The sequence below is a fragment of the Corvus moneduloides genome, chromosome 9, assembly GCF_009650955.1.
Source record: "Corvus moneduloides isolate bCorMon1 chromosome 9, bCorMon1.pri, whole genome shotgun sequence".
Taxonomy (NCBI): Eukaryota; Metazoa; Chordata; class Aves; order Passeriformes; family Corvidae; genus Corvus; species Corvus moneduloides.
In genome coordinates this window covers 26,000,093-26,028,050 of record NC_045484.1, presented here as the reverse complement: position 1 = coordinate 26,028,050, position 27,958 = coordinate 26,000,093, and the positions used below count along the sequence as shown (strand labels likewise).

The window sequence follows — 27,958 nt, the reverse complement described above, 5'->3', positions numbered from 1 at the left end:
CTTAAGTGAGGGACTGACACGGTGGGTGCTGTAGGCCAGGCAAGACAATGGCCTGCAGGGAGAGTCCCCAGTGCGGGGGACCTGTGCCATGGGGCGTATTGACAGAGGAGTAAAGCCCATCCCACCTGTCCTTCAGACACAGGAGCAAGGCTGGGCTCCCCCCAAGGATAACCCAGTGGCAGGACAAGGATGTCACACCTGACGAGTGCCTGGGGGCCTCGGCAGCACAAGGCCAGTGGCTTGGCTGGAGGGCTTGGGGACAAGACACTTGTTTCTGGTGACCAAAACAAGCTTCTTCACTTGTTGGCAGAGGAACGCTCCACTTAGCACATGGTTTTGCTTGCTCTCTGGGAGAGGGAATATGAACCTGCTTTGGATTGTGTTTGCCTGTAAGCAGCCATAGCTGGGTCTTGCTTGCTGGCAGCTCCAAACCCCACTGATGTGAGATGGGAGGTTTATTGTGCAGTGAATTTAGGTTTTAGGATTTTGTTTTTTGCTACTGCACAAGAAATAATTTGCAGCCCTGTAACATTTAAAATCTGAATGAAATTTAAGATGAAATATTTTAAAATATGCTGGATTGATGTTTAAAAATATCAGTGATACCTTAGGAGTGTGGCAAGCAAAACTTCCAACTGTGTCTGAAAAGCAGCTGTTGTGTGTGTATCCATCTTCCCAGTTATTTCTACTGTCAGTAGAAAGAGCATTTCAGAAAATTGCTAAACTGGAAGAACCAGTCTGATTTCTTAACTGTGGGGGAGTTAAATCAGGGTGCTTTTGTATGACCCCTCCTTTTGGGCACTCCTCTTCCTACAGCCCATTCTAATGCTCAGCTCTGGAAGATTTACAGGAACAGGCTTTTTGAAACACAGGTTTTGTGTTTATAGGAGGTAGAAACAATTCAAGCTTGGTGACTCTTTACAGAGCTCCGTGTCTCCCGCTCACCCTGGTGCCATGCTGCACGTGATCCCACTGGAATTTCTCGAGCACACCAGTGGCAAACAGTGTTTCTGGGAGAGGCCTCTGAAGTGCCTCTTGCACCAGCACCACCACTCCCCTGGCTGCTGAAGATACCCCCAATGCACCTGGGATGAAAGCACTGTCCTGTGCATGGGGACAGGGGCTGCACTGCACCAACGCCCAGGTGCAGCATCCCACAGGATTTGTGTCCGTATCTGGTTGGTGCCTTGTGTTTCCCTCCAGCAGCAGTCCCTGTTTGTATCCAGGTGATTTGTCCCCTTGTGAGTTACTGAGGCTCAGCTGGATTGCCTCCATCCCATCTCCTGGGTTTAAGAAGTCAGTTATTTTTAGAAGAGAGATATTGTATTAGTCTGAGATGTCAGAGCTTTCGTGAAGTTATGCTGGATTTGATCTCCTTTCATTTTGCTCTGTATGCACAATGAATTACTTCTGTGCATGGAGCTCAGTCTGCAAGATCTTCAGGGCAGGGAGCAAATCTTTGCTGTTACCACACTCTGACCTGGCTTTACCTCACCTTTCTGTAGCCATGTAAGTGAGATGCGCAAGGTAACAGCCTTGCCTGGCTTCTGGTGATGGAGAAAGACCTCCCTGGGACAGCTCAGGGTGTGCCCCTCCCCTCAGTTGGCCTGAGGCTGATTCAAGCACCCAGGCCGCAGCCTCTACCTGCTGCAGTGCATCCAGACCCCCCTACCCACCCTTCCCACTGGAAATGAGGAGCACTAGAGTACGTGTGCGTTTGGCTGCTACAAGTTCAGGGTCACCAGGAAAGCTGAATGGCCCCAGTATGAATTTAAGGGTAGCTCATTACTCCCTTGGATCTGCCAGCCATCACTTCCCAACACACACTCCCCTCTCCCTGCATTCCAAGCCCAGCTCTGTGTCCAAGGTAAGCTGAAGTGGAACACAAAGTGAATGCACTTGAAACACCCTCCCCCAGGTGACTTTCCATTTATGCAGCAGGCTCACTAATTGCAGAAAGAGTGATTACCCTTTCAAGAAGGAAATATAAACCTTGATTACTTTGAATGTGTGTAAGTGAAATGTGGTTCTGATCCCAGCTGGGCAGAAACTGTGTTTCAGTAAAACTTTCTGAAAACACTCCCATAGGATCAGCATAGGATCACCTGTCTGTGACTGCTTTTATCCTGCTCCCATTTGTGATACTCTCAAAAAGGGGGACTGAACTTTGCATCCCACGTCCTGAAAGCTGGCAGAGCCCTTTCTCTCATGTTACTGGTGTGATTCAGCTCACAGGAGCTCACCAAGCTACTGAATGAAGAAACAGATACAACAAGCCAGCCTCAAAGTGGGAGATAATCTGAATCACAACTGGCCCCAATGCCAGTGGCATTCTGTTTTAAGAACATCCAGACCATACAGTGATTTTGTCTCACTAGTTTCTGAAGAAAGGACTGCAGAAAAATTAGGTGACAACCCTATCAATTGCTATAAAGCAGACAGAACCACAGTAAATAGGGCTGGTTATAAAATACCACTTTCTTAAATGGAGAGTGCATTTTTTTTTAATGGGCTGGTGAATGTTGTAAAGTGTATGTATATATGTATATAATCAATATATGTGCATATACATATACAGGTAGATGGAAGGATGGTGTTTTTCAGAGCCAAGTCTTTAACCAGACCAAATTAACCACTTCTGCTTTTTACTACAGCATGGTGAGGTGGATTTAAGGATGAATTAAGCAAGCTGTAAATTTAAGAACAAACTCATTCTGTGGCTTGAAATTAATTATTATAACCAACATGGTAACTTAATCTCACAAAAACACGAGTTTATTAATAGGTGAAGGAGCTGAAGAACCACACAGTCCATCCAGCCCTCTGATAGAGTTTCCTAATCTCAGTTACGAAATTCAATGCTGCAGTTTTACAAGGTACATATTCTCAATTAGTGAATGTTACAGAACATAAACATGAAGTGAATATTTGTATTAATGAGATTCAAACAAGTCAACTGAAAGAAGTATCAACTCTAGTTATAACACATGGTGAAAAGAATCAAATTTGGAATGTGATCATATATACTGTTGTACATCAGACAATATGTACACTGTTTCATATTGCATGACATTCATAGCATATTCATAGAAAAGTCAAACTAAATGATGGCTTAAAAACTGTTATTATCACTGAAATTTGCTCACTATGTTTTAAAGTGTTGATATTGACTGAGTTAATATTTTCATTGTGTAAAAATACTGTATATAGTAGAAACCCTTCAGCATCTTCCACATTCAAATAAATGAAAGTTACAGTTTGGTATTTGGTGTTCAACATCTTAAATTAAATGGCCGATTCTTTCTGGCCTTCGGAAGGAAAAACAAATCATGAATATGCTCAATCTGGTTTGACTAGAACGTTTCTCTCTTGAAGACCTTGCTTCTGGAATCAGAGACTAAACCTCTACCTCGGCTGAGGTGCAGCTGGGAATACTAAAACATCTGAACACACTTAAAAAGGTGGAAAGTCCATAGCCATTCTACACACTTTCATTTATTGTCTGGACAATTAAAGTACAAATAATTCAAACACAACAAGGTTATGAAAAAAACATTTACAATACTTTCCCTCAGAAATGATCTAAACTAGCAAGGTTAACATGAAGTCATTCATTATAACTAAAGTATACAACTGCCTGGTCCTAAGAAAGATTTTTTAAATTATTATTATTATTCAGATAGTAAAACACATCGTAGAGAAAAGATTCTGACATGCCTTCCCCACTAATGCTTAGCAAATGCATCAAAACTTTCCCAGCAAACTGCGCTCATTCATAGCAGATGATGTATAAAGGTTTCCCTGAACATTGAATGAGTGTTCCTTTAAACTAAAATCTAACATTGTTAAAGTAAAAAACTGATAAAATTATGATGCAGCCTTTGCTTTTAGTTATTTGTCTACTACAAAAGTTTGCCTCTTCAGTGTGAAAAAACAATACTTAGTCTACATGCAGTTAGTGGGTATAGCATGGAAAAAATGCACAAAATAAGCACAAGTTATAAATAACCATAACGTTTTATTACCATTAAGACTAAACTTGTATTGAAAAGATTTTATATAACAAGACAAGAAAAGCAATAGCAAATTTAACTATCAACTAGATTATGCATAGCGAGTAACTGTTTCTAGTACTCAGGGAAGAGCATGACCCTTTTTTGTTTTAAATATATAACCGTACAAAGCACAAACATACTAAAATGATCAGTGCACTGGACATGGGAGAGCACCCCCTCAGTCATTTTGTTCCCTTAGCTCTGTTTTCCCCAATCTGAATTACATTAAAATAAAGACCCAGTTGTTTTCTTTTCTACTGTGCAGTAAGAAAAAATATTCACAACAAACATGACAATATATCAAACAATATTTCTACACAAGTTACCTTGATACCTCTGTCACTTAAGTATCATAAGAAAACATTTTAAGACATATACAAACAAAACTAGCAAAGTGTTACAACTTATAATAAATTAACCAAAAGAAAAAATAACTTTATATATATATATATTTATATTATATATACACATACACACACAACAAAATGACACAATAATATGCTTCTTCCCATAGTTTAAGTAAACAAATAAGTAGACTAGCCAAACTAGCTATATTTGATTTTGGCCATATGCATCACATCGGCAATTAAATAAATAAGTGTTTCAAGCAACATAAACAGTGTTCCAAATGTGCCAACACAGCCCAATTATATTAGCTTGGGCTATAAAGTGAATTTGAAAATTCTTAACAAATTTAAAGCAAATGTATTTTTTTCTAAACACATTACATTTAACTATGATACTAAGATATGTAAATAATTTTGTAGCACCTACTGCTCAAACCAAGGAAGTTTTTGATCAAAAAATTAATTTTTTTAACTTTTGTTCTGCTGATATCCCATACTGATGACTTAAAGAAAAACCGTCTTGCAACTCATCTCCTTGCTTTTGGGTTTTGACTGTGGGTAACTGCGTGCCTGGGAAGAACACTCTCCCGTACTGTATTTAATATTTTTATTACATGCTATGAAAAGATACGAAGATCATCTGTTTGTAGCCCATCCTTCAAAAAACAATCTACTAATCCAGTTTAAAACACACATCTTGATCTCTAAAAAGTTACCAGTGCAGTATGAACATGACAAAGTTGTCAATTTCCCCTAAATTAGCCAGTCAAAATATTTTTTCTCAAATCCAGATTCTCTTGTAAAAATTCTTTATATTTTATAAAAATAGATTTTTCTTGAAACCCATTTTCAGCAAAGAGACCACCTCTTTGGCAACATTGTTAATGTTATTTAAATTGTTATGTCATCAGGTATCCCCCGTTACCCCATTCCCTAACAGAAGACTGTTTAGTTCACATGATACAAAAGAAAAAAGGAAAAATAAAAAAAGTTGCAAAATTATGTTCTTCTTTTTGCAATTTTTATTGTTCCTCTTTAATTTGTGTGGGGGGTTTACCAATCTGATTCAATCAATGTTTTGAAAAAACAGAAAAGAAAACAAAAATTTTTTTTTCTCGCTTTTAATCCCATTAGTTCGTAAAAATTGTTTTTTGTTTTATTATTTTTTCAAATGAGTGAATGGTCATCTTAAAAAGACCCACCTTCAAGGAAGGTAGTAAAACTAGCTGGCCGGGTAAAAATCCCTGCACATTGTTATCTATGTATATTATATTCAACAACGACAGCTATGAAAGAACATTCAATGCATCAAAGGTTTTTTTTTTTTCTAAGCATTATAAAATCCTTTCCTGTTCCTCACAGGATATCCAATGTTTTAATACTTAGGCAACACTGGCTTATAAAGTCCATGGTTGAATATAAGCCTTGAAGAGTTTTTTTTTTGTTTTGTTTTGTTCGTATATATATTTATATATATATATTTTAGTAAGTAAGGATATGAAATTCAGGATTTGTGGGTTTTATTGGTTTTAAAGGAAACTTGCAATACTCTGTCTCCTAAACGGTATCCATTAAGGCTGGCAATCGCCATGGCAGCTTCGTCGTAGTTGGTCATGGTGACAAAGCCAAATCCCTTGCACTTGTTGGTGTTGAAATCACGGATCACCTTGACATTATTGACCGCTCCAAAGGGACCAAACAACTGCCACAGCACGCTCTCATCCGAGTCGGGAGACAAGTTGTAGACGAAGATGCACCATCCAGTCCCGGTGTGACCAGGGATATTCATTCCCACAAGGCTCGTCATACCATCAATTGTGATCGGAGAAAACCTACCGAGCAAAAAGAGGGGTCTATTCTAAATAAATCTCTTGGCACGAGCTATAGGGATCCAAGAATTTAAATTAAATAAGCCAGTGGTACTGAAGGTTCTGGATCCTGTCCCTGGAAGAGGACCACAGAGCCACCCTTGCTCTCTAACTCCTACCCAAGTGGAGGGGAGCTGTACTAAATAAAATTGCCAAATCTGGGCATAAATGCATCTTCCTCCAAGTATAAGCCCTGCTCAGACGTGTACAAAGCCCTCAGGAAAGAAATGCTTGAGGACAATCTGAGTCAGGGAGGGCCTGCACATGCTGTGATAAACAACAGCTCATGTAAAAAGGGCCTGTAGAAATTTGCCCCTTATTCCCAGCACGGAAATAAGTTTCAGGACAACGGAGATCTAATCCTTCATCTCCTACTAGTCTGCAGTGAAAAAACCCAAGCAAACTTCAAGACCTATTTTAAAGTTTAATAAGAAATGCCTTTGTCAGAATTCAGCTATAACAGTAGCTTCTTCAGCTAAAAATACTATTAGAGAGATGGCTCTAAGTGGTAGATTTTATTTCTCCTAACATGGTCCTTAATTGACATACGCTGGGGAAAAAAAATCCAGGTAATAAAAAGTCCTATAGCCAGCCACATATCAAAGAAAATTTATGAAGCAATTGCAGAGTAAGTAGAACATAAATACAATTAACGAGCATGTCAACTGATACCTTCATACTGTGAGGCGTCATTTCCATGACAGGCTTTAGGTTCTTCAGAAAGGGACTAACTCCCAGATTTCAATAGAGCACCCTAACATTTCTCCCTCGTTGTCCTTTGGGACTTTACCTCGAACATCCAAAGAGAGCAGATAAAGCCAGGTGTTTACGAACACAGAACCATCGAGAGATAAAAAAGGCTGGGCAGGATCTGTGGAGATCATCTGATCAGCCTCCTGCTCCAAGCAAGACAAACTTCTCAAATGAGATCTGCTGCTCATGACCCTGCAGAGGGGAAGCTTAGGAAATCTCCAAGGACAGGAACTCTGCTCCTGCAGCCTCTGCTCCAGGGCTCCATCCTCACTGTGAATGAGTTTCCCTTATCCTCAAGTCGACTTTCCCCTGCTGCAGCCTGTCCCTGCTGACTCTTGTCCTCTCGCATTTGACCTCTGCAAAAAGCTCAGCTTCACCTTCTTTCTGAAGCCCCTTGTAGGCAGCTGAAGGCAGCAGTCAGGGGCTAAACTCCACATTTGCCTTTCCCGAATTTCAGTGTGTTCCTGCAGCTTTCCAAGGTCTCCCCAGTGGCAGCCATGGCCAGCAGCAGCAACAGCCCCTGCTCCTCACCAATTTACTGTCACCCGCTAATGCAAGGAGGGCACAGCACAGCCCATGACTCAGGTTATTAATGAAGATGTTAAGCAGTATCAGCCCTCAGGATCAACATAATTTTCCTTTCATCAGTGTGGAAAAAAATTGACATGCCTTCTGAAGCTACACTTTGGGATATGTTTTAAAATAACAACTGCACAGAGGAAATGTCTTAAAAATCCAGTTTCACGTGTACCTTCAATATGATGAGTTTTAATACCAGAACAGAATAATTCCTCAGGATTTTCTGAGCGATGATTGAGGGAGCAGAGGGAGGGACTCTGGTGCTGAGTGAGCTCTTGTGCTCTTCAAAACTTCTTACACTCCTAATAATTTCCACACACATTTAGCAATCCGCACAATATTATGCAGTGTATATTAAATAACCATAAAGGAAACTGCACACTTGATGGTTGCTCACTGTTCTGTTGATGCCTGATGGCACTTTTTATGTATATTCAGGGAAAAAGAAGACACTTGGAATATATATCTTAAGCTGAGGATCATCACCGGGGTGTAGCTACACTGTAAATGAGCAGTTCACAAATGCTCACAGCATCAGATCCTCAGGAAGGTTTGCAGACAGTTTATTAAAAATACGTGGCAATTTTCCAACTCAACTTCACTTTTGCAAATCCCCATCTCAACATATTTTAGTTTTTCTCCCGCACAGTGAAACCAGTGACATTATCACAACACTACAGCACAGAAAGGCTGGCCACAGCCGATTTCTACTGCTCCTTCCACCACAGGTAGAAGTAAGGATTGGAAATAAGGCACAGCCAGGGCTTGTACAAGCCAACAGCTTCAGCTCATTTTGAAATCTGGAAGATGGGACTTCAAGCCCATTGCTGGCCAGTGCCAACTGTGCCAGTAACAGGTATAAGGCAGCAAACACTGCTTTTCTGGAATGCTTAAATGTAATGTGAAATACAACAATAAGGGATACACCACACTCTAAGTCAGGATGCTGTAAAACCTGCACCATGCAAAGCTGTGCATGTCACAATGCATTATCAGGCTTTGCATTTTAAAGAAATGCTGCACCAATGTAAAGGGTTAAAGTTTCCTACAGTTCACTGGAGAGCAGCTTTTCCCTGGAAACCTTTAGGAGCTCTGCAGCTTTCAACTATTTATGTGCCATGAGCACAGCAGCTGCTGTAAATCCAACAAAACACGCACAAAACTGGTGCAAGCGTATTGACACAAATACAAGATCGCCTATCGCATAAGGAGCTTTGCTACTAGCAAAACTGAAACTAGCCTCAATATAACCTTTCTCCACATCAGCATGTCTCATTTTCCATCAGTACCACACAGTTAGCACAGGGAGAGCCAATCTCATGTTTCAGAAGCAGCTTCAGAAATTATCAGTGCGGTATTTTTTGTGACCTTGTGCCTATAAATTCAGGATTTGCTAGTGCAGGTACAACTGCCAAGGTTTGCTGAGAGGAGATAAGAACTAATTTAAGATGCCTGCAAAATAACTGTAAACACTGCTGTGTTCTTACAGTAACACTGCAGACAATATTGAGAAAGCAGATGTATAACCTATAAAGGCAGGAAATTGCTCTTTCCCTCTGTTCAGACTCAGCCTATCCTGCACCACACACCAATCCAATTCCAGGGAAGCAGCAGCAAAAACCCAGGGAAACCTCCCAGAACAAACCCATCCTTCTGACATTGACTTGCACGTGACAGACACTCGACCAGGAATTTTTCCATGTTTCTGACAAGCTTTCAAGGAACAAAAAAGGTGGGAGAACAGAGAAGGGCTGTGTGATAAAATCAGGCAGGGGGTTCTGACTCACCATATTCCCACCACCACTAAGGATATTCCGACAAAACCAATGTGCCCATTGCACCAGCACTGGTGCTTCTGGGAAGAGTTCTGACTATTGCTCTTGTGAGTACTCTTAAGATTTCAGATCTGTACTGAATTACCTAGGAGTTAAACCCCACATTACTGTCTCGCTACTAGCTAGTGTAAAGAGATACTTACCATACCTTTTTAGAGGATGAGCTTCAAAAAGAAAAAGCTCAAATAATTTTCACTTGTGGTGAGTAGACCATTTCAGAAGATTAAGTAGTACTTTCTCATCTTAATTTGGACATCTTAGGGTAACACCAGGAATAAGACAACACCTTTGTTTTGCTGCAAGGGTCGCTTATACTGATGTTGCCATTAAAAGAAACACTAACAACACATCTCATTTTAGCTATCAGATCAAACATACTCATGGAACAGCAGAAATGTTGACAAATCAGCTGAGCTTTCACACATACGTGCACATACAAACACACAGTTATTTTAAACAAACAAAAAAATTAATTTCAAGGACTGAAAAAAAATTCAAAGTATTAAACCTGTAACAAAAGAAACTTCGGGCTGATTGAGGTGCACACAGCTGTATTTTCAAGTCAAACTTACAATGCCAGATGTGGGAGGAACAGATTTAGATAACAGCAGCCTAATTCTGATTTTGACTTAAATTTTCCACTATCACATGAGAGATTTGTTAAAAAAAAAAAAATCAAGTTAATAGTTTTGATTCTGGAAAAAGCACCACTTAGCAGAGCAACTGTAATTTGAATGCTTGTAGCTGTGGCACCTAAACCATTTGAGAAGCCCACCTGTAAATAAAAAAAGGTTGAAAAACCCCACAGAACTTGTGCGTGAGGCCTTTAAAGTAACAAAACCAACTGAAGTCCAAACTTAAAAAGAATTTGACATGCTGGTGGAAGAAAAGAAGGAATAAAAAAAATAAAGTTAGTGAATTAAAAAAAAAAAAAAATTGTAGCACCAATCTGTGCCAACACGGACATCTGGCAATCTGTGGAATTCTAATTACCTCTTTACGCCATAGGCCATATTAAGCAAATTGTCCAGCCTGAAAAGAGAAGGAGGGTCTTTGGGTTAATGTCTCACAGATGGCAAGATCGCTCAATGGAACTATTATTAATAGTGTTCCATTTTCAAAGAAGAAACGTTCAACAAGTTTCCCACACATCTAAGGAGCCTAACAACTCCCAGCCTGCTTTGTTAAGTCTGAGGTTGTGCTTAAATTTCCACCAGAGCATTTAAAAGCCTTTTTTAAACTTGTCTACAGTCTTAACCTCCAGAGTTTGGTTTTAAAAAATATCCACTTAGGATTTGACTTTTTGTTTATAATTCAACTTGTTTTTTGTAATTCAGCTGCTCACCTGATATTCACCGTTAACTCAGAAATAAAATGTCAAGTCCAAAACTGCTGGAACGGGAAGAATTCTTGACTATCTGCTTTAACACAATACATTCTCCCCATTTTATTACATGTATTTAGTATTAATCCTTCATGATATGTCAATCTAAACTGACCACCAAATTTTGCAGAATATAATCATCTGCTTTCCATGGCACCACAATAAAGTCCTTCTATCCATGGAATGATTCAGTGATAACCTCAATGGACACAGCTGCGTGCCAAAGACACAAAAACAAGTGTAAGTTTAATGTATCCAATGACTGACTTTTTATGATCTTTAATTCATTAGCACTTTTCATCACTGACAAACTAAAATTACTTTTGAATAATTCTCTAAAGCCAGCGTGCAACGCAGTTATGCAAATATGTCCAAGTTTTCTTTCTTGAAGGCACACTTTTTTATTTGAAAGCTGGGTTCCTTGAGAACTATTAAGTATAAAAGTAATAGGAACATCACATATTGCTAACTCTGCCTTATGCATCAGATGGAAACAGTACATTCAGAATGCAAAGCATAAAACATCCCCAAAAGCATCTGAAGACTCACACCAAAGCCTAATACAAGGGCTCTTTATACTAAGAGCAGATAGCTCAGGCTAATAAATTTAATGATACTCCTGCTGACTGGGACAGACTCAGCTTTTTTCCTGCTACCAATCCACTGTCATTAACATCAAAGTCTAAGCTGCATCAAAACTGTAGTAATATAGCAGAAAATAAAAGCATTACCCAAAAAGAGAGAAAGAACAGGATAGTCACTGCTCATTTGATTATCAGTCTAACTCTATTCTGTCCTCCCTTTTTCAGCCTTCATGAGATCTGATTGTACAGTACTTCAGCTGTTTTAGTAAATACAACATGACTACTGCTGTCAGCAGATTTTCCTCCTCATTCTCCAGGAAAGAATATTTAATTTTACAAAGAAAATCAGGTCAGCCTACGCAACTAAAGCATATTTTCCTGCACAGCACCTGCCCCACATTGTCATTGCTGGTGGAACTTCAGTTCTTTTCCAGGTAATTACCTGAATCTCTGAGCCTGGTGGTGAAGTGGTCCAGGGTAGCGTCTGTTGGGAGACTGATACAGCTGTGAAAGGAGTGCCTGGCTTGTTTTCTGGCTGGGATTATTGGCAAACTTCACAGTAATTGGTTCTGTAGCACCACTAGGCTTCTGGCCATTTAGTCCCTTTATGGCTTCTTCTGCCTCTATTCTCTTATCAAAACGGATAAATCCCACACCTCGAGAAACCCCTGGGAAGTAAAAACATGTGAAGAGATGAATATTCGTAGGAACAGCCTCATCTATGTGATGAGCATGAGCTGAATGTTAGGTTTGACTTCACACAATAGGTGGTTTGCAAATTAAGTAAAGTCCTGTAAAGAAAAATCCTCTTCCCAACCTGACATCTCCAAAATCAGCCCCTACTGTATTTAACAATGATTTTAAGTAAATCACATTCTGTATTTTAATATTCCCTCATTAAAGAGGCAGCAGGTATACCTCCAGTTACTTTTAAAAGGAACCAGGTATGGCATTTTACAGTAAAAGTCAAAAAACCCCAGCTGCAGACATTTGCAGTTTTGCCATTTCCAGAGAAACATGCACATTATCAAGAAAAGTTTTCTTTTAACCTGTGACTTGATCAACCAGAATCCGTGAGGTGATGATGCGCCCATATTGTGAGAATAACTGCTCTAATTCTTTCTGGGTCATGGTTTTGGGAAGGCCGCTGACATACAAGTTTGCATCCCGGATGGATGCTGAACTTGGACGGGCATATGACACCTACGGAGAGAAAAGGAAAGCAGTGTTAGTGAGCTAGAGCCACCCTCGGCATTTTGGACAGATAATGTTCTGTTCTTCCACAAGACATCGCCCCGCAGTTCAGACAGGACCTGTTCTGCAAAACCAGCAGAGCCAGGAAAGGCTGGAAGAACAAAGGAAGAGCTACAGAGACCTTAAAACAGACACAAGGGTTCTTGAAGTGCAGTCATAAAATAACTATTGTTCAGAGGTAGATTAACGTGCAACTTCCCACACATGGCGCTGTAAATTTGCCCCCATGGGTGTGGGTGTGTGGATGATTTGCTGTAGCCAACCTTGCACTCCCAAGCTCCTGCATGTTTTTCTTTTCCCCCTCCCGAGTGTCTGAAACAGAGCAGGTTATTTGCGGAGTGATCTTTTGTGCTCTCTCTCTTTGTGTTTGCATCCTGAGCTGGCAAGATCTGTTCTGGATGAACAGTAAAGTACTGGTGAAATTAGACTAAATGAACATCTGCTCAGGGAGCTGTATACTGACACTCATTGTCGGATCTGCAATTTATCACGAGAAGTTCCCTTGCATTATAAAGCCCAGAATCAGACCATAAAATATTATGACCAAGCAAACAAGAAAATCTAGCTGTGGCACTGCATGTGTGCTGTTGGAAAATTACTAATTCAATCCTCTTAACTGCTCTTCTACCTATGAATCAGATTTATAATTGTAATAGGTGCATAAAAAGCCTTCTGCACTTTTAAAATAATATATACATTTAGGATACACATTTAACATCATAAAAACACTTCCTGGATGAAGCCTAATGACAAATATTCAGCACAGATCATGAATTACTTTGCAGTACATCTGAAAAAGCACTGGAAGCCAAGCTGAATATTCTGCGCTTCATTTTGATTTATTTCAATATAAACAGATCAGTACTCTCCTGCATTATGTCTTAAAATGTGTCTAGGAAGGAAGTGGGGGGGTTCCCATCACGAATGCAATACATTCAGCAACTGTCTTTCCCTCTTCCCGAGTCTCAGACTGAACACAGATGATGTCAAATGGATGTCTATGCGCTTTATGTGTCAAAGAGTTGTCTTTATGCGCTCCACACCTAAAAATAGATGTTGACTCAACACAGAAAATTATGTTAATGACTAATATTTGCTTCCACAATCTTCTCTGCATAATAGCAGACAAACTCTAAAGATTCTAGATTTTAAGGTTTTTGGCAATTTCTTTATAACTTATGTGTTTGTCCATAACCTTTTAAATCTAACATTTACAGAGAAGGCTGGAGAGAGGAGGTGGAAAATTCAGGGAAAGAAATATGAAATAGAGGTTAGATAAAACATTTGCATCAATGGAGGCAAGCTCAGGCACACAGTACAAAGGCTCAAGCAGACGTGGGGAGCAGAGAAATCTTCGGGTGCTGAAAGGAAGAGGGATATTGGGGTAGAAATCATTCTGTGCCACAGCCCACGACCTCCTGATGGGGTGCAGCATTTCCATCACTTCCCTGCTGGTCCTGAACACCCCTCCGATGGATCCAGGGCCAGAACACACATGGATGGCACCGCTTGGCTTTTACATAACAAAGCTCAATCCAGGCCCGAGGGGACACCAGGGATAATCACACAGTGCTTTCACCTACAGCTTGGTTTGGTGCTGAGGCATTTGGAAAAGCAGACTCTTCCCTCCCCACTCTGCAAATGCCTTACCTTGAGAGGGTACTGTAAGAATTCAGGCACCTACAGTTTAACATACTTTAGGAATAACAGTTTAAAAAAATACTTAGGAGACTCTCTGGAATGAGGGTAGGGATCTTACCTGTTCCTCAAAACTGAGAGAAGCAAAATGAATAAAGTTCCTGGGAAAACAGCCAGGAGTTTCCTTTGGGTTTCTCACTCCGGCACATTCGTTAACCAAATGCCACGTTACAGGGAGGATGAAAAGTATTGGGATATGCAAAAAACACTACTTCCCAGAGCAATGAGTGCCTGACATTTTACATACATATATATATATATATATACACACACACACACAGTTCTACTTACAGAAGGCTCTCTGCTCTCGTGGGCCCTGCAAGCAGGCAGAGGAAGGAGAGGCTGCTCATGCTCCCAACCCTCCACTCGCAGCACATGTGAACACCTATTGCTGCTCAGGTCTAGTTTTTATTTCCTCCCGCAATCAAACATTCAGGCTGCAGGGGAGCCTGAGCCAAAGAAAGAAGCTGTCAAAAGCAACTCAGCCGTCTTTAATATCAAGGAGAAAAGGTTGCAGAGCTGAATGGACTCAAGGCTAGTAATGTCAATTATTTATCTGCTTTTGAATCTTTTTCATCTTCCCTCCGAGGTCAGCCAATGACAAATCGATCGGTTAGAGTGTGCCATCCTGCTTTCAAGCTATTATTCAGTTAGTGCTGAGGACGGGATGTTTTCCTGCGTGCGAGCTATCAAAGGAAGAGATCGCCCACCCTGACCCTCCATCACACCAGAAGCTCCTTATGCTGTGCAAGTTAAAATGGGAGCAAAAACCAGCTCCCATTTTATCACTGCAAACCGTGAAGTGCTGGGTGAGGACGTGGCATTAATTCTTTATATTCACACTTAAAAATGATTTTTTTTTCCCATTCCTTTGCTCACGGCAGTGTTAGCACCCTGTAATGAAACAGAGCATTGAAAAAGAAAAAAGTATGGAATCCTAGCCACCACAAAGAATTCAAATAATGAGCTGGAGAACATCAAACTACTGTTTGACCCAGGCATTTCTCAGCATTAAAATGTTTGTCCACTTGTACAACAGCTGAAGGTCAAACCATGGTTTTGGATTTCACTGCATAAGATCATTTAGGAGTTCTGCAGTCGAATTTGCAAGGAAGATAATAAAATATTACACAATTCATTTTATGGCTTGCTGGCCTCAGATGTTAGTTTCTATAAATACATATATACTAACTGAAAAACATTTAATAGGACATTTCTCATCTGACATTGAACATTAGTCTGTATAAGGGCTTCTCTTCATAATAAACAGCCATCTCCAGAGGCTGCACCACTCTCTCCCAACACCACTGCAGCATCAGAAGAAGTTCAGCATTTCATATCTTCCATGGCAAAGCACATTTTTTTCAGGTGCACAGAAAATATCTCCAAGTTCAAGTAATTATCTTCCCTATTGATTTCCTACGTGTTTTCCCATATAGAAAACTTTCTGAAGAATTTCTAACCTCGAGACTCTTCAGAACATAAATTGAAGCAGTCTGGCCTTTCCAAGCCAGAGCCCACAGCAAAGGCACCCAGAGGCATGAACGCATCCCGTTTGTCTTACGGTACAAGGAACAGCAGCCATTTGAACACTGACACTTAACCACTTTGCTGCTGCTCCCTGGGAGAGAAACCTTCAGCTCCTGTACTAATCCTGGACTTCTCAAACATCAAGTCCGTTTCTAGAAGCCTCCTTGTAAAATTTAACTCCAGTCTTTTCATAAGAGAAACTGCACCATCCTTTCCTGGAATGATGTGCTCTGCCAGCAGAGCCATCCTGCCCTGGACACATCTAAGCAACAACCAAGCAACTCATCTTGCAGATACCAACCTTCTCTGAGATGTGTCACCTTGCTCTGCATCTCCTGCTCCTCACCTGGAGAATGGGAAACCACCCAGGAGCCTTGAACCAGGGTGCACTGCATGGCAGCACAGGCACCCAAGAACCACCAAGCCACCCACCCACAGCACCTGAAGTCCCTGGGACATGTCTCCAATCACAAGCAGCTAAGGTGCAGTCAGTGTTAAGTGACTCCCTGGGCAGCTTTCAAAAGGTTTGTGTGACATTCAAAAAACACCAGACTTCTTGGTGACCTTAATACAGAGACTTTGCTTTGTCTTTGCTTGACATTCTCTGAGATACAGGATTTCTTGTATGATCTTTGGGGTCAGTCACTTGGCTTTTTTCTGCCTGAAATACAGTTTAAAATGGGGACAACCCTTCCCTCACTTGCTGCCCCTTATGCCACTAGTCAGACTGGAAGTGCTTTAACACAACTGCTCAAAAGCCTCACACATGTAAATAAGCACAGTATCACTTGTTTAAGGCACATCCAGAACTAGAAGTAAAATCTGCTTAGCACCAGTGAACAGGCTATGGCAGAAAGAGACGTTTCCCCACAGCCACTTCCAGACCCTCATCTGTGCCCTCATTTTCTGCAAAACCAGATTTGAGACACCCTCCTGTGAAAGCTGCATGCTTTGTCACAACAAGCGAACACAAAAGCCCTCTGGTCCAGAGGCTGAAGATCAGGATCTGGAATACTTTCATATCTGATGCTTGCACTGCTTTGTCCTTTCTCTTCCCTAAGCCCTTGGCTGGGGGATGGAGGGGAGTGACAATGCACTTTACTGTTGAGCGATTCGATGCCATTTTACAGAGATTAATTATAATTGCAGGTACAATGGTCTATCCCATCATTTCAGGAAAGACACCCATAGATAATAACCTAGAAACACTCTTGGCTGTATCAAGAGCAAGGCTAAGAGAAATAATTGCTCTGGCTCCATAGAATGAAAAGGACTCACTGGCAAAACTGAAGCAGTAAAAAGAGAAATTGCGATTAAGAGAAGATGCAAGAAATTAAGAGGCAAAGACATTCTGGTGCCTGCTGAAAGCAGCAGAACCAAAGCTGAACCTTCAAATGCAGCACTGAAAGGTCTGCTGAGCAGCAGCATCACTGCAGGCACAAAGGGTGCAGGAGGGTTTGTTAACAAGCACTACAAAGTCAAAAGGGTTACACTGACAGAGGGTCCTAAAGAGCACAACAGGAGCACACTTAGTTGAGGCTTTCCACGTCTGTGGCACCTTTAAAGTTTCTCGTCCAAGGCTTTGTCTTGGGGAGCAGCAGCCAGAGCAGATGACCCTTCTCTGACTGTGAGCTACCATAAAAGAGAACAAGCAGTCACCTCAATTTCCAAAGGAGCTATAAAACAGCTACATCCCAAATCTGCACCTTGTACCTGGTAATGTGAATTTTCAAGAAAAGGAAAAAAGGGGCATACAAGACACTCAAAAATTCAAATCCCTCCTTGCTGCAGTCCAACATATTCAGCTACTCCCAGTATCTTCCAACACCCCAACCTTCCAAATCTTCCTTGCAGAGCATCCAAGCTCCTCCTGTGCCTTGCCCTGATCTCTCTGTACACCCTTCTCCTTACCACCCAGCCTCACTCAACATCCCATTTCTTCCCCAGGACAGGAGGCTACAGGCAGTGTCCAGCAGGCTCAGTGGCCCTGGGGAGACTATGGAAGAACACTGTTGGAAAACGCCAGGTTTTTGGCTGAGCACTGCACCAAGGGCACCCAACACCCGAGCTCTGCTACCAGCACTGTCAGCAATCCAGCGCTTCCCGGCTGCAACCCAAACCGTGCTGAACTCCCCCCACGCCTCCCAAGCAGTTTGGGATGGGGAGCAGGAGATGCAGGTCTCTTCCCCACCACTCCCTGCTGCAATTCCTCCTCCTGCCCTGCGCCTCCTGCGCCACCTCCTCCACCGAGCACGGCTGGAAGGCAATCTTTTTGACAAATGACTTTGTAGGACGGAGAAGACTGAGGCTGCTGTTATTTGGTTACCCTACAGTGACAGGATGGTTTGTAGTTTTGTGGACAATTACAAGAATTAGCACAGACAGATTTAGAGGCTGAGTTTTGTGGAAATAGCTGGCATTTTGAAAAATGCCAGAGAAACCAAGATAAATAGGAAGATCTTTCAGCAGTAACATTACTACTTTATTTTCAGAAAAAGCAGGATTACTTTCTCCCACAGCCTTATCTGCTGTATTTAAACTAGGACCATCCAGACCTATTGATCGAAACAGGAGAGTAAAGCAGAAATACAGAATTTCATGCTATTTAATCAATTTAACTGAAAATTAAAATAACTAGAAAAAGCCTCTGAGCACAGAGGAACCATCCTATCCATTTGGTATTTTATCATCTGATAGATTTGATGGATTTAAAAACTGGGGGTTATCAAGGGCTCAGAGAACCTAGATTCCTTCTCCCCTCACTGGAGACATCTCCCTTTGCTCCAGCAGTGTCACAGCGTGTACCTGCTCCTGTGAGTGAAGGAAGAAGCAAACCTATTTCTCAGGCAACAGAGAAAAAGGAAGAGAGGGGTGCACAAGACTGCACTTCAGGGGGTCACTGGCTCTTTTTAGATTTCAAGCTTTCTTTCAAAACTGTTCTGCTCTTGTTCTAATGAAGCCAGGTCACCTGAATCCCCAAGTAAATTGTAAAACACTTCCTTCGCATCCTTTCAGGTGGCGTCCTTTTTTCAGGGCAAAGCAGCAGTTTAAACAATCTGTACCCCATGCATCACACATCTCATTTTCCTTCTGATATTTGATGCAACTGAATTGCCAGGCAATCTTCAACAGCAGCAGTGACCTTTCATAAGCTTTTATGGATGGGTAAATTTAATTTCTAAAAATAGATTCAATTTCTGGAATATATACTTATTTCAACACACACAGTCTCTTCCCTCATTCTAAACTGTTTTGCAGAATTATGTCAAGCTTTAGCTGTAAAAATAAAGTGAAGCTTTTCTCCCTCACAAGAAGATGATGCTGCTATGAAATGGCATAAATAAAATATGCACTATGATCAGTTGAATAGGAACAAAATGTGTATAACCTATTACCACCAAACACAACACTCCCTCCAATGCTTTTCCCAAACACATATTCTGTAAATTGTCACCTCTCAACTTTGACTTGAAAGGGCATCATTGACTTAAATAAAATGCACATAAGTATTTTAGCTGCTAGAGTGAAAAGGGATTATTTATCATAACAATGACAGAATAAAAAAACCATTTCTTCAGTTATTTTAGTCCACACATCAGAGCTGACTGTGCCTGGCTGTTCTGCTGATCCTGCTATAAAGCCACTTCCTCCTGCGACTGCATGGCTGTTTTGCAAGGCATCAGGAGAGAGAGAACATTAAGCTGCCACAAAAATATTACAGAAGTGAAAAGGACAGCATTTGGGGCCACATGCATAAAATATATATATTATTTTTAACCAGGAATTAAGCCTTGTGCAGTCAAAAAATGAGTGCAAATACAACTCCCCAGAGCCACCTCATGTTCAGTCTAGGTGCAAGAACAGCAGAGCCCACAACACAGATGGGACATAGCCAGCAGGACCACAGTGACCTTGGCAAAGCATAAGTAATTTGCCACTGTAAGAGGGCTTTCACAGATTATTCATTTTAACTTTCTTTCCACCAAAACAGCTTCCAAAAGGCAGCCAGAGAAATTCTACCTGCAGGGCTGTACCGACATACATAAGCAGAGGCCAAGGTTCAGCCCATCCATCAATAGGATATTTACAAATTCATTCTGGGGCAAAAATCTCAGCCACATTCATGAAGAAAACAGAACAAAGTACTGTTCAGTACTCTTCCAGCTCAATGTTATTCCATTAAATATTTTTTAGCCTACAAAACTATATGCCACCGAATTCCTTTCTAGATGTTCTCTTGAGAGAGCACATTTTTAGTAAGTGTAAAGGGCATCTGTAGCTAAAGTAGTCGAGTCTGATAATTAAATATAGTAATTCCACAAGTTTAAATACTTCAACCTTACAAAGAATGAAGTGAGATGCTGCAAAGTGGCACGTGGGGGAAACTGGCAAGCGAGGAGGTTCAGCAGTGCCGAGTATGGTTCCTCATCACCTCCAAACCCCTTGGACACCAGGGATCTTCTCCAGCAACACAAATGCCACTGGCAGCTCTAAACACACCTGATTTACCCTCTCAGTGTGAACACTGGGAAACCTCCACCCCCCACTGCACAGCACCAGGGAAGCAGACCTAATTTATCAAGATTTCCAGAAGTAACGCACAATTAAAACTAGAAAAAAACCAAGGGGGCAAAGGTGAGGTAATTGCATGCAATTCTGCAATGCAAAATTGGGTTGGAAACTGCTGATTAGATGTCCCTGTGGCCAAAATTTTGGGTACTGGGATAGAAGACTCCCTTAGGTTGGTTTTAGGCAACTGCATAAACTCAAGTTTTATTTAAAAAAGAAAAAACCCTATGCTTCCTCCTGAACTTATGCATCTCCTGTGCATGTAGATTAGCTCAATCTCTTTGCTTATTATGATATAGTAACAGCTTTCAAGAACTCTCCCCAAAATGTCCTTTTTTTCTATGCAACTCCACGAGTTATTAATAAACATGAAAACCTCAAACCAAACAAATCAATGAATTTCTAAAACTTATACCAAATTAAAAAACATTCCACAAAGATTTTGCATGGGAAGTTTCATGCAAAAAAAAAGTCTTACTACAGCTGATAAAGAAAGGCATAATGGTTTAATTTTGCATGTGAGAAACGTATAATAATTGATGTGGGTTGCAGTTTCTGGAGGTCTTTCATAGCACAAGTTTCCTGTAACCTTGAAATATTATTAATGCAATAGCATTGCTCTGGTTCACAAAAAAGAACAGAGGCAAAGCAACAGAGGTACTTAGGGACAAGAAATGCAGTACTTTGCTACGGCTGAATAATGTTCAAAATATACATGTGCTGTATGAAAAACTGATCTAGATTTTTCAAGTTCTACTAAGTTTTTAATAAGTATTTTCAAAATATTTTTCTCCTAGATAATGTGCCTTTAAAAGCAATTTGGAGAGCAACTTTTCACTGTAAGTGGAAACTGCTGAGTCCAAGCCTGCATTTCCACCTGCAGCAGTTGATAAGATGGTAGATTTTGCTGCCTTGCCTTCCATATTTCCTCTAAGTGTTTCCATTAACTCTACAAAACCATGCTGTGAGGATTTTGATGTATGGCCCACATACATATCTGTGGGATGGAATCTGGATGGTCTAAGGCAGGTTTGGAAGCAGCCTTTTATATGTAATCCATGCAGCAACTCCATCACTTTCATAACCCTCAGCTCAGCACTTGTGCTCCTCACTGATCAAACAGATCGGGGGAAAAACTTGCCCGAAACAATCCTGAGAAATACACCAGAATCCAACAAATATTTTTGCTTCAGGGTAGACCATTTTGTCCAAACCACAATCTTTAGCAAGAATGTCAAAACTACAGTATTGACCACATTACACTATATCTCATTTGCAAGTTACAACATCACTGACATTACTTATACCGGTACTCACTACAGTAAAAATTCTATTTTTATATTCTTAACATTTTCAGCTTTGAAATACAAATTTAACTACAGAAGAAAAATTAAGAAAATGGTGCAAATCAAAAGCCAGTATTCAAAACATGATCAAAGCAGTTTCAGATAATTTGAATCTGATCTGCTGTTTGTTCCCCTTCAATTTTTTGATTCACATCCCTTAAGCTGTATTATTGGTCAGAATTTGGGATGTGGAAATCTTCTGTAAGCTGTTTCAGAACAGCTTTATCAGCCATGCAGCAGAAACTGTGACAGTGTAGAAGCTTGCTTTTCTTGTGAGACCACTAAAGAAGGTCATTGAATAACTAATGGTCTATTACAACAATGAAATAAGAGACTTCAGTGGGAAGCCTCCAGCTTTTAAAAGAATAAATCAAATTAAGGATGTGGAAATTGAGAAAAAAATTATTTTTCAGAATGACATATTCTAACTTGTGAGAAACATGCTTGCAACACCTGATAATGACAGGAGTGTCACTAAATGAACTCTGTGTCAAAGTATTTCCCATTAAAACATAAGGAAACATGTAACTTGTGAATACACCATCACGTACTTCACTTGTTTATGGATAATGGTATCACTCTGGCTGTTTTATTCTACATTTAAGCCTCACCGTCATGCTTTAAGGAGCTTCCTGTTACTTTCCCCTCCCTTTAACAATAGCAGCAATTTCAGAGAAGAGAGATTTCATCTTCTGCATGTCTGCTCTTTGTTCCAAGGAGGAGCTCGTTAACCCCCTTACAATGGAAAATAAAACAGTGATGAAATTGCCAGAAACAGTTTCGACTACTTTCTCCCCTTCCTGAATTGAGCAAAAGGCATTTTTATATTGTCTTACCTTTATGGTTTTGGTCTGGAGTCTGAGTCCATTTAAAGTGTTAATGGCTTTCTCTGCATCCTTTGGATCAATGTAGTTAACGAATCCATACCCTAAACTCTGCCCTGTTGAAACACAAGACATAAAGAAAAAAGGACTCAGTATTTTTCGGCACAGGAACACAACTTCCAAGAGCGGGAGCACAATTTTCGTTTCATCCCTGCTTTCCCTTTCAGCATCCATGCTGTTCTTCACCATTTCTTTATCTCCTTAATACAGGGAGAGCCATCATAACTTTAAATTGCTGCTCTGAAGATCCTTCTGTAAGAAGCAGCAGCAACCCCTCACCCTGCCTTCCCCAGGAGTTTACTGAAAAGCATGTATGAGGCTTGACAGCAACAGAATTGTGTAACAGTTTTGTGCTGAGCTCCTAATAAATATAACTGGCTGACCTGCCAGTAATGAGGCCACCTCTTAACACACACTTACGATTTTGCTACTGTTTAAAAGCAAGTTTTGAAGTATTTAAACCACAGAATTAGGAAACTGCGTTTTTACACTAACCTTGGAGGAGCTGAGGAACAGAAAGCCACCTTTACATCTCGTTTTACTGCTCCGTGAGCAGCCAGTAAATAGGAGGAGAAGGGACAGCCCAAATTGCAGCTGGGCATGGGACCACATTAAAACTCCCCTCCGAGCAGTTGAGATGACAGCAAACCCAAACAGTGCAACAACTGCTGCTGTGCACGGGATGGCAGGAGTCCACTTCAGCAGCCAAAAGCACTTCAACAGCTTCTGTTTCACCAGCGAGATCCGTGCATGTGTTTGCAGCAGAAAGAGACACAGTTTATAATTGGGATAAATGACACGGGGCTGGAGAGGCCAGGCCATGCTGTTGGCACCACAGGATCATGGACACTCACAGGGCTGTGGGGCTGCAGAGGGTTTGAGAACCCACTCCACAGGGATCTCTTCCCAATTCCCAAGTAGCAGCTTTGCAGCACCAATTCTATTAATGCAACGTGACAGACAGTCGCTTCCAGATCCCTTCCTTCGAGCATCCTACTGAACTTATTTTGCATGTTTAGAAAACACAGCTTTTTTTTTTTTCTTGCGTTAAGGCACATGATCTTAGAAACCCACAGAGATAACGACATTTCAAGAATCAGCGAGCCCAAGCAGGCAGGTGAACCGCCCTGTATTCCAACCACACTCCCTCTCAAACACCCTTCCGTGTATCTGGAGCACAGCAAGCCAAAAAAACCCCTGTCCCTTGGCGCTGATATGCAGAGGATCAAAATGCTCCTGCTCACAGGCAGTGAGAAAGGAAACATGTGAAAATCCCTCCCAAGGAGAGGAACAGCATTTGTGGAGGTTTCTAGCCACAGGAGCAGCAAGCAGCGACCCAGCTCCTGCTCACCAGGAGGAAGGGGAGGTTGGGAAGGCAGCTGCACACCAAGTGCCTTGATGTCCCCTGGAGGCACAGATCCTGCCTCCCAGCACAAAGCTTTGTTTCTTTGTCTCCTGGACTACAAAAAAGCATCTGTGTGTTTCTCAAAGTCAGACACCACCAAAAATACAGCGTTTGCTGTAACACAAATACAGGGAATGCTTCTGCCTTATGAATTCAGATCAAAGCCCTAAAAGCTGCTAACTATGCAATGGAAGACTTTAAAAATCCATGGAAACACTGCAGTTCATGCCTGAAATGCCCACATGCAGGCGCAAGGATAAGAAATTACTGTTTTAACATACAATACAGCCAGGGAGCAATTCCATCCCATCAATTTAACTTCAGAAAAAAAGTGTAAAAACATACTCTGTCTTCCTGGAGAGCTGAATTAATCTCAAAAATATTCTTACCTAAGTTACATGACATAAACCAAGAAAGACCTGAAGTCTGGCTGAGCACAAAGCCTGGAGCAGAAATACTGTAAAGATACTTTCCCTGCCATGCCTTCCTCTGCTTGCCTACCTGAGGTATTTTATACAGCCCCAATCCCTGTGCCTCTGAACATATCAAGTCTTTAATACATTTAATCCTAAACAATCCTAGGGAGAGGAAAGCCATTCTCTAGAAAACATGCCTCTTTTTATAGGGGGAAGACAACTCAAGGATCAGAGCTTGGATAACCTGTGTTTGTATCCATTCTTTTCCCTCTTAATCACCTCTGGACTTCAGAGGTACACGGAGAGCAGGAGCAGCTGACGTGAGGCCTTGGGATTTATGTCCAAACATCTGACCCTGGGCTTCCATGTCCAGCCACTGCTATTCTCAAGACACATGGACTGACCAACCTCTACAATGTATACACTGTTTTTCAACAATCTCCCATAGAAAAATTCTTACTTCTGGAAGTACTTGCACAAGAGAGACCACAGACAGCAAACCCACAGACAGCACTAGCAGCAGGGAAGGGAAATAAATGGCAATACAAGAAAAGAATGAGATCACAATTACACAAAACCTTTTTTTTGAGCTCCCCAGTAACATTCAAGTTATTTAGATATCATCATCTCTCATTCTCACTACCAACTGGCAATGGATAAATATATTTTCTCCAACACAAATAAGGCTGGTCTTGTCTGCATTCAGGACCTGGCTTAATGAAAACTATTACACTGTCATACCATTTTTCTTTCAAATAACAGGTCTGCAGAAACACTATTTCTTCTTGTTAGTGTATATACTCCTGAACATCAAGAAATATACAAAACTTGTAACAGGACTGCAGGCCTGTTAGTCAGAAGCTATTGGTTATAAATTCATATCCCACTGATTGCTGTATTAGCAGTACTATATTCTCACCAAAAAAGGCTGAATATTCAATTCTGAGCATGGAATTTGTTAATTCAATGAATACCCTTCTAATCTTAAAAACTCCACACCCTTCACAGCCCATTGAAATCTTGGTGCAGTTGTTTCCACCAGCAAATTCCTGCTGCTGCTTTCTGGCACAGACCTCACTGTACCAGTGAAGCTGAAGGGAGAAAAACCTTCCAATTAAGAGCTTTCCACTTCAGGGGCATATTTTGTTTGGTTACTTTGTATTTTCAACCATCTCTCCCCTAAATATTACCATGTGTTTGCAGACTGACACAAACCACCCCAGTCTCAAAAAACTGAAAAGCTCAGACAAAAAACTAATTTGTGAAAAGCTTTATGATGACTGTGGCAAACATCAAAGTTTTACTGTGCTAAACATTTACAGTTAAGAAGCCCAAAAAATTTACACACGGAGCTAAAAATATTATTTTCAAATTCCTCTCAAGAGCAATATACCTTATGTCAGACAAAACAACATCTAGATACAAAAGAACTAAAAATTGTTACAGGTAAAGAAGGAAAAGGATTTGTTCCAGAATACAGTAAACAGTATGAACTTCCCTATTTTCTTCATCATGTGCTCTTATTGCATGTACTCCAAAAGGGTAACACTTCTTTGGACACAATCTGGCAGCACAAAGCAAGCAGCTGGACCTCTCAGTGGGATCCCACACAGACACTGTAGTTCATTCCCATGCTACACTTCCCAGGAACAGCACCGTAAATAGTAAATATTTTCTGTGATTTGGAATCCAATAGTTCATCGCATGCTGTGATTCAGTAGGTCAGGCAAGCGATATTTCTAGATGATCCTAAAACAACACCTTGTTATCTTGCTATTCCCACTGCTCTTTCTGAATGTTTTATCTAGCAGCAGAAAATGTATAGTGGACCTCCCAGAACCTGGTAAGGAATAGGTCTAAAAAGTGAGCAGTAACAGGGTTAGAAGTTATCAAGGACTTAACAGTATTAAAAAAAAAGCAGGCAAAGCCAAGCCCAAGCTGGTTATGTACATGTTTCGCATTTTAGAAAGTTCCATTTCAAAGCTGAAAATTATGCTTAAAACAAGCCATGAGAAAGAAGATGGGGACCAAAAAAAAAAAAAAAAAAAAAAAAAAAAAAAAAAAAAAAAAATCAATTTACCCTGTATTATTTACATCCAAAAACCTGTAACTATGAAAAAGGCAGAGTCAAAGACCCGTACCTTCCTTTAATTCCTCTATAAGCCAGTCTGCTTTGGCCCATTTCACATTTATTTTAAGAGATAAAGGGAAAACACATAGAAAAAAACCCCCTGTGAATTAGAACAAAAATGTCATCGAAAACAGAAAAAAAAAAAGCACAAAACCTCTCTGGCCAGTAAAGGTTGGAATAACAAAAGAATTTTTTTTTTTTTTTTTAGGTTACAGAAAAGACATCCTGTAACACTCATCCTGACTCACCAGGAGATACTAACAGTAACAGCACAGAGACAACAGGCATTATGTACACCTGAAGAAGTATGTGAAGGTATAACTAGCAACCCAGGTGAATGATAAACAGGAGTTCCTAAAATTATTTTTGTTTAAAATTAGATGCTCTGGATTACTTGCAGAGAACAAACTCCAAAAAAGAGGGGCTAATGGCTCTCTCGTGATCAACAAATTCCAGGAGCCTGGAGGAAAAAGTTTTTGCACTGAAACTCAAAAAGTGAAGACTGGATGACCCAAGTAAGCACAGGCCCAGCTGTCTAACGCCGAGCAAGGCAAAATTACAGAATCTTCAGTGGTAGACTCTAATAATAAAGAATTAGTGAGGGGTAATAAAATCAATGTCAATCAAATTAAGTCTATGCAAAATAGATTCTGTCAAACTAAACTGACAACCTCCTTGATGAGATTACAAGTTTGACCTATAAATTTTAAGAATGCCATTAAATCAACATTGATATACTTGGTCTTCTCTAAAGGACTTGATTTGGTACTGCTTATTAATTGACTAAAACAAAATTAACATAGCACACATTAAACGGATTAAAAAAGCCAACGGATTTCTTACTGGGAATTGTGAACAGGAGGTCACCAGAAAGACACTCTCCTACAGGTCTATCTCAGGAAACAGATCTTGGCCCTAAATTGTTTATTTCCACTGGTAAGTGGAAAAAACCCAAACTCCTTGCTCATGAAAACTGACTGTAGAAAGACAGGAGGAGCAAAGGATAAGTACAAAAAGAACAGAGAGAAGGTATAAAGCAATTTAAGATCCTCAGTAAACCACAAATACACACATTTAGATAGCACAAAGATTACATCCTGACAAACCAAGTTAACTGTGGCATACTTTAGGAATGCTCAGCTGAAAGACTGACACAGGCCATGTCAAGCCTACAACATTGACAAAAGAGTTAGAATTATTCTTGCCATAAAAGTCACACAATCAGAAAGGGAAAGAAAAATTGCTGCTTCTGATCTGCCTGTGCTTTGCTGAGGAAGAGCCCACTCCTGGTGCATGTGCTCCAAGTGAAACACTGATGCC

At 40.7% G+C, this 27,958-nt stretch overlaps 1 protein-coding gene across 10 annotated transcripts in view; it reads right to left on the bottom strand.

The window, feature by feature from the left end:
• Positions 1-2,753: 2,753 nt before the first annotated feature.
• Positions 2,754-27,958, bottom strand: part of ELAVL4 (ELAV like RNA binding protein 4) — a 100,341-nt gene continuing 75,136 nt past the window's right edge. For 9 of the 10 annotated variants that reach the window (XM_032118198.1, XM_032118204.1, XM_032118202.1 and 6 more), the window contains exons 3-7: positions 22,639-22,742; positions 12,455-12,608; positions 11,848-12,073; positions 10,431-10,469; positions 2,754-6,234 (exon numbers count right to left, since the gene is read on the bottom strand). In XM_032118198.1, the coding sequence (XP_031974089.1) occupies positions 5,907-6,234; positions 10,431-10,469; positions 11,848-12,073; positions 12,455-12,608; positions 22,639-22,742 (851 nt within the window). In that variant the 3' untranslated portion in view covers positions 2,754-5,906. The remainder of the gene's footprint in view (positions 6,235-10,430; positions 10,470-11,847; positions 12,074-12,454; positions 12,609-22,638; positions 22,743-27,958) is intronic. The other variant, XM_032118200.1, reaches the window with a different exon arrangement.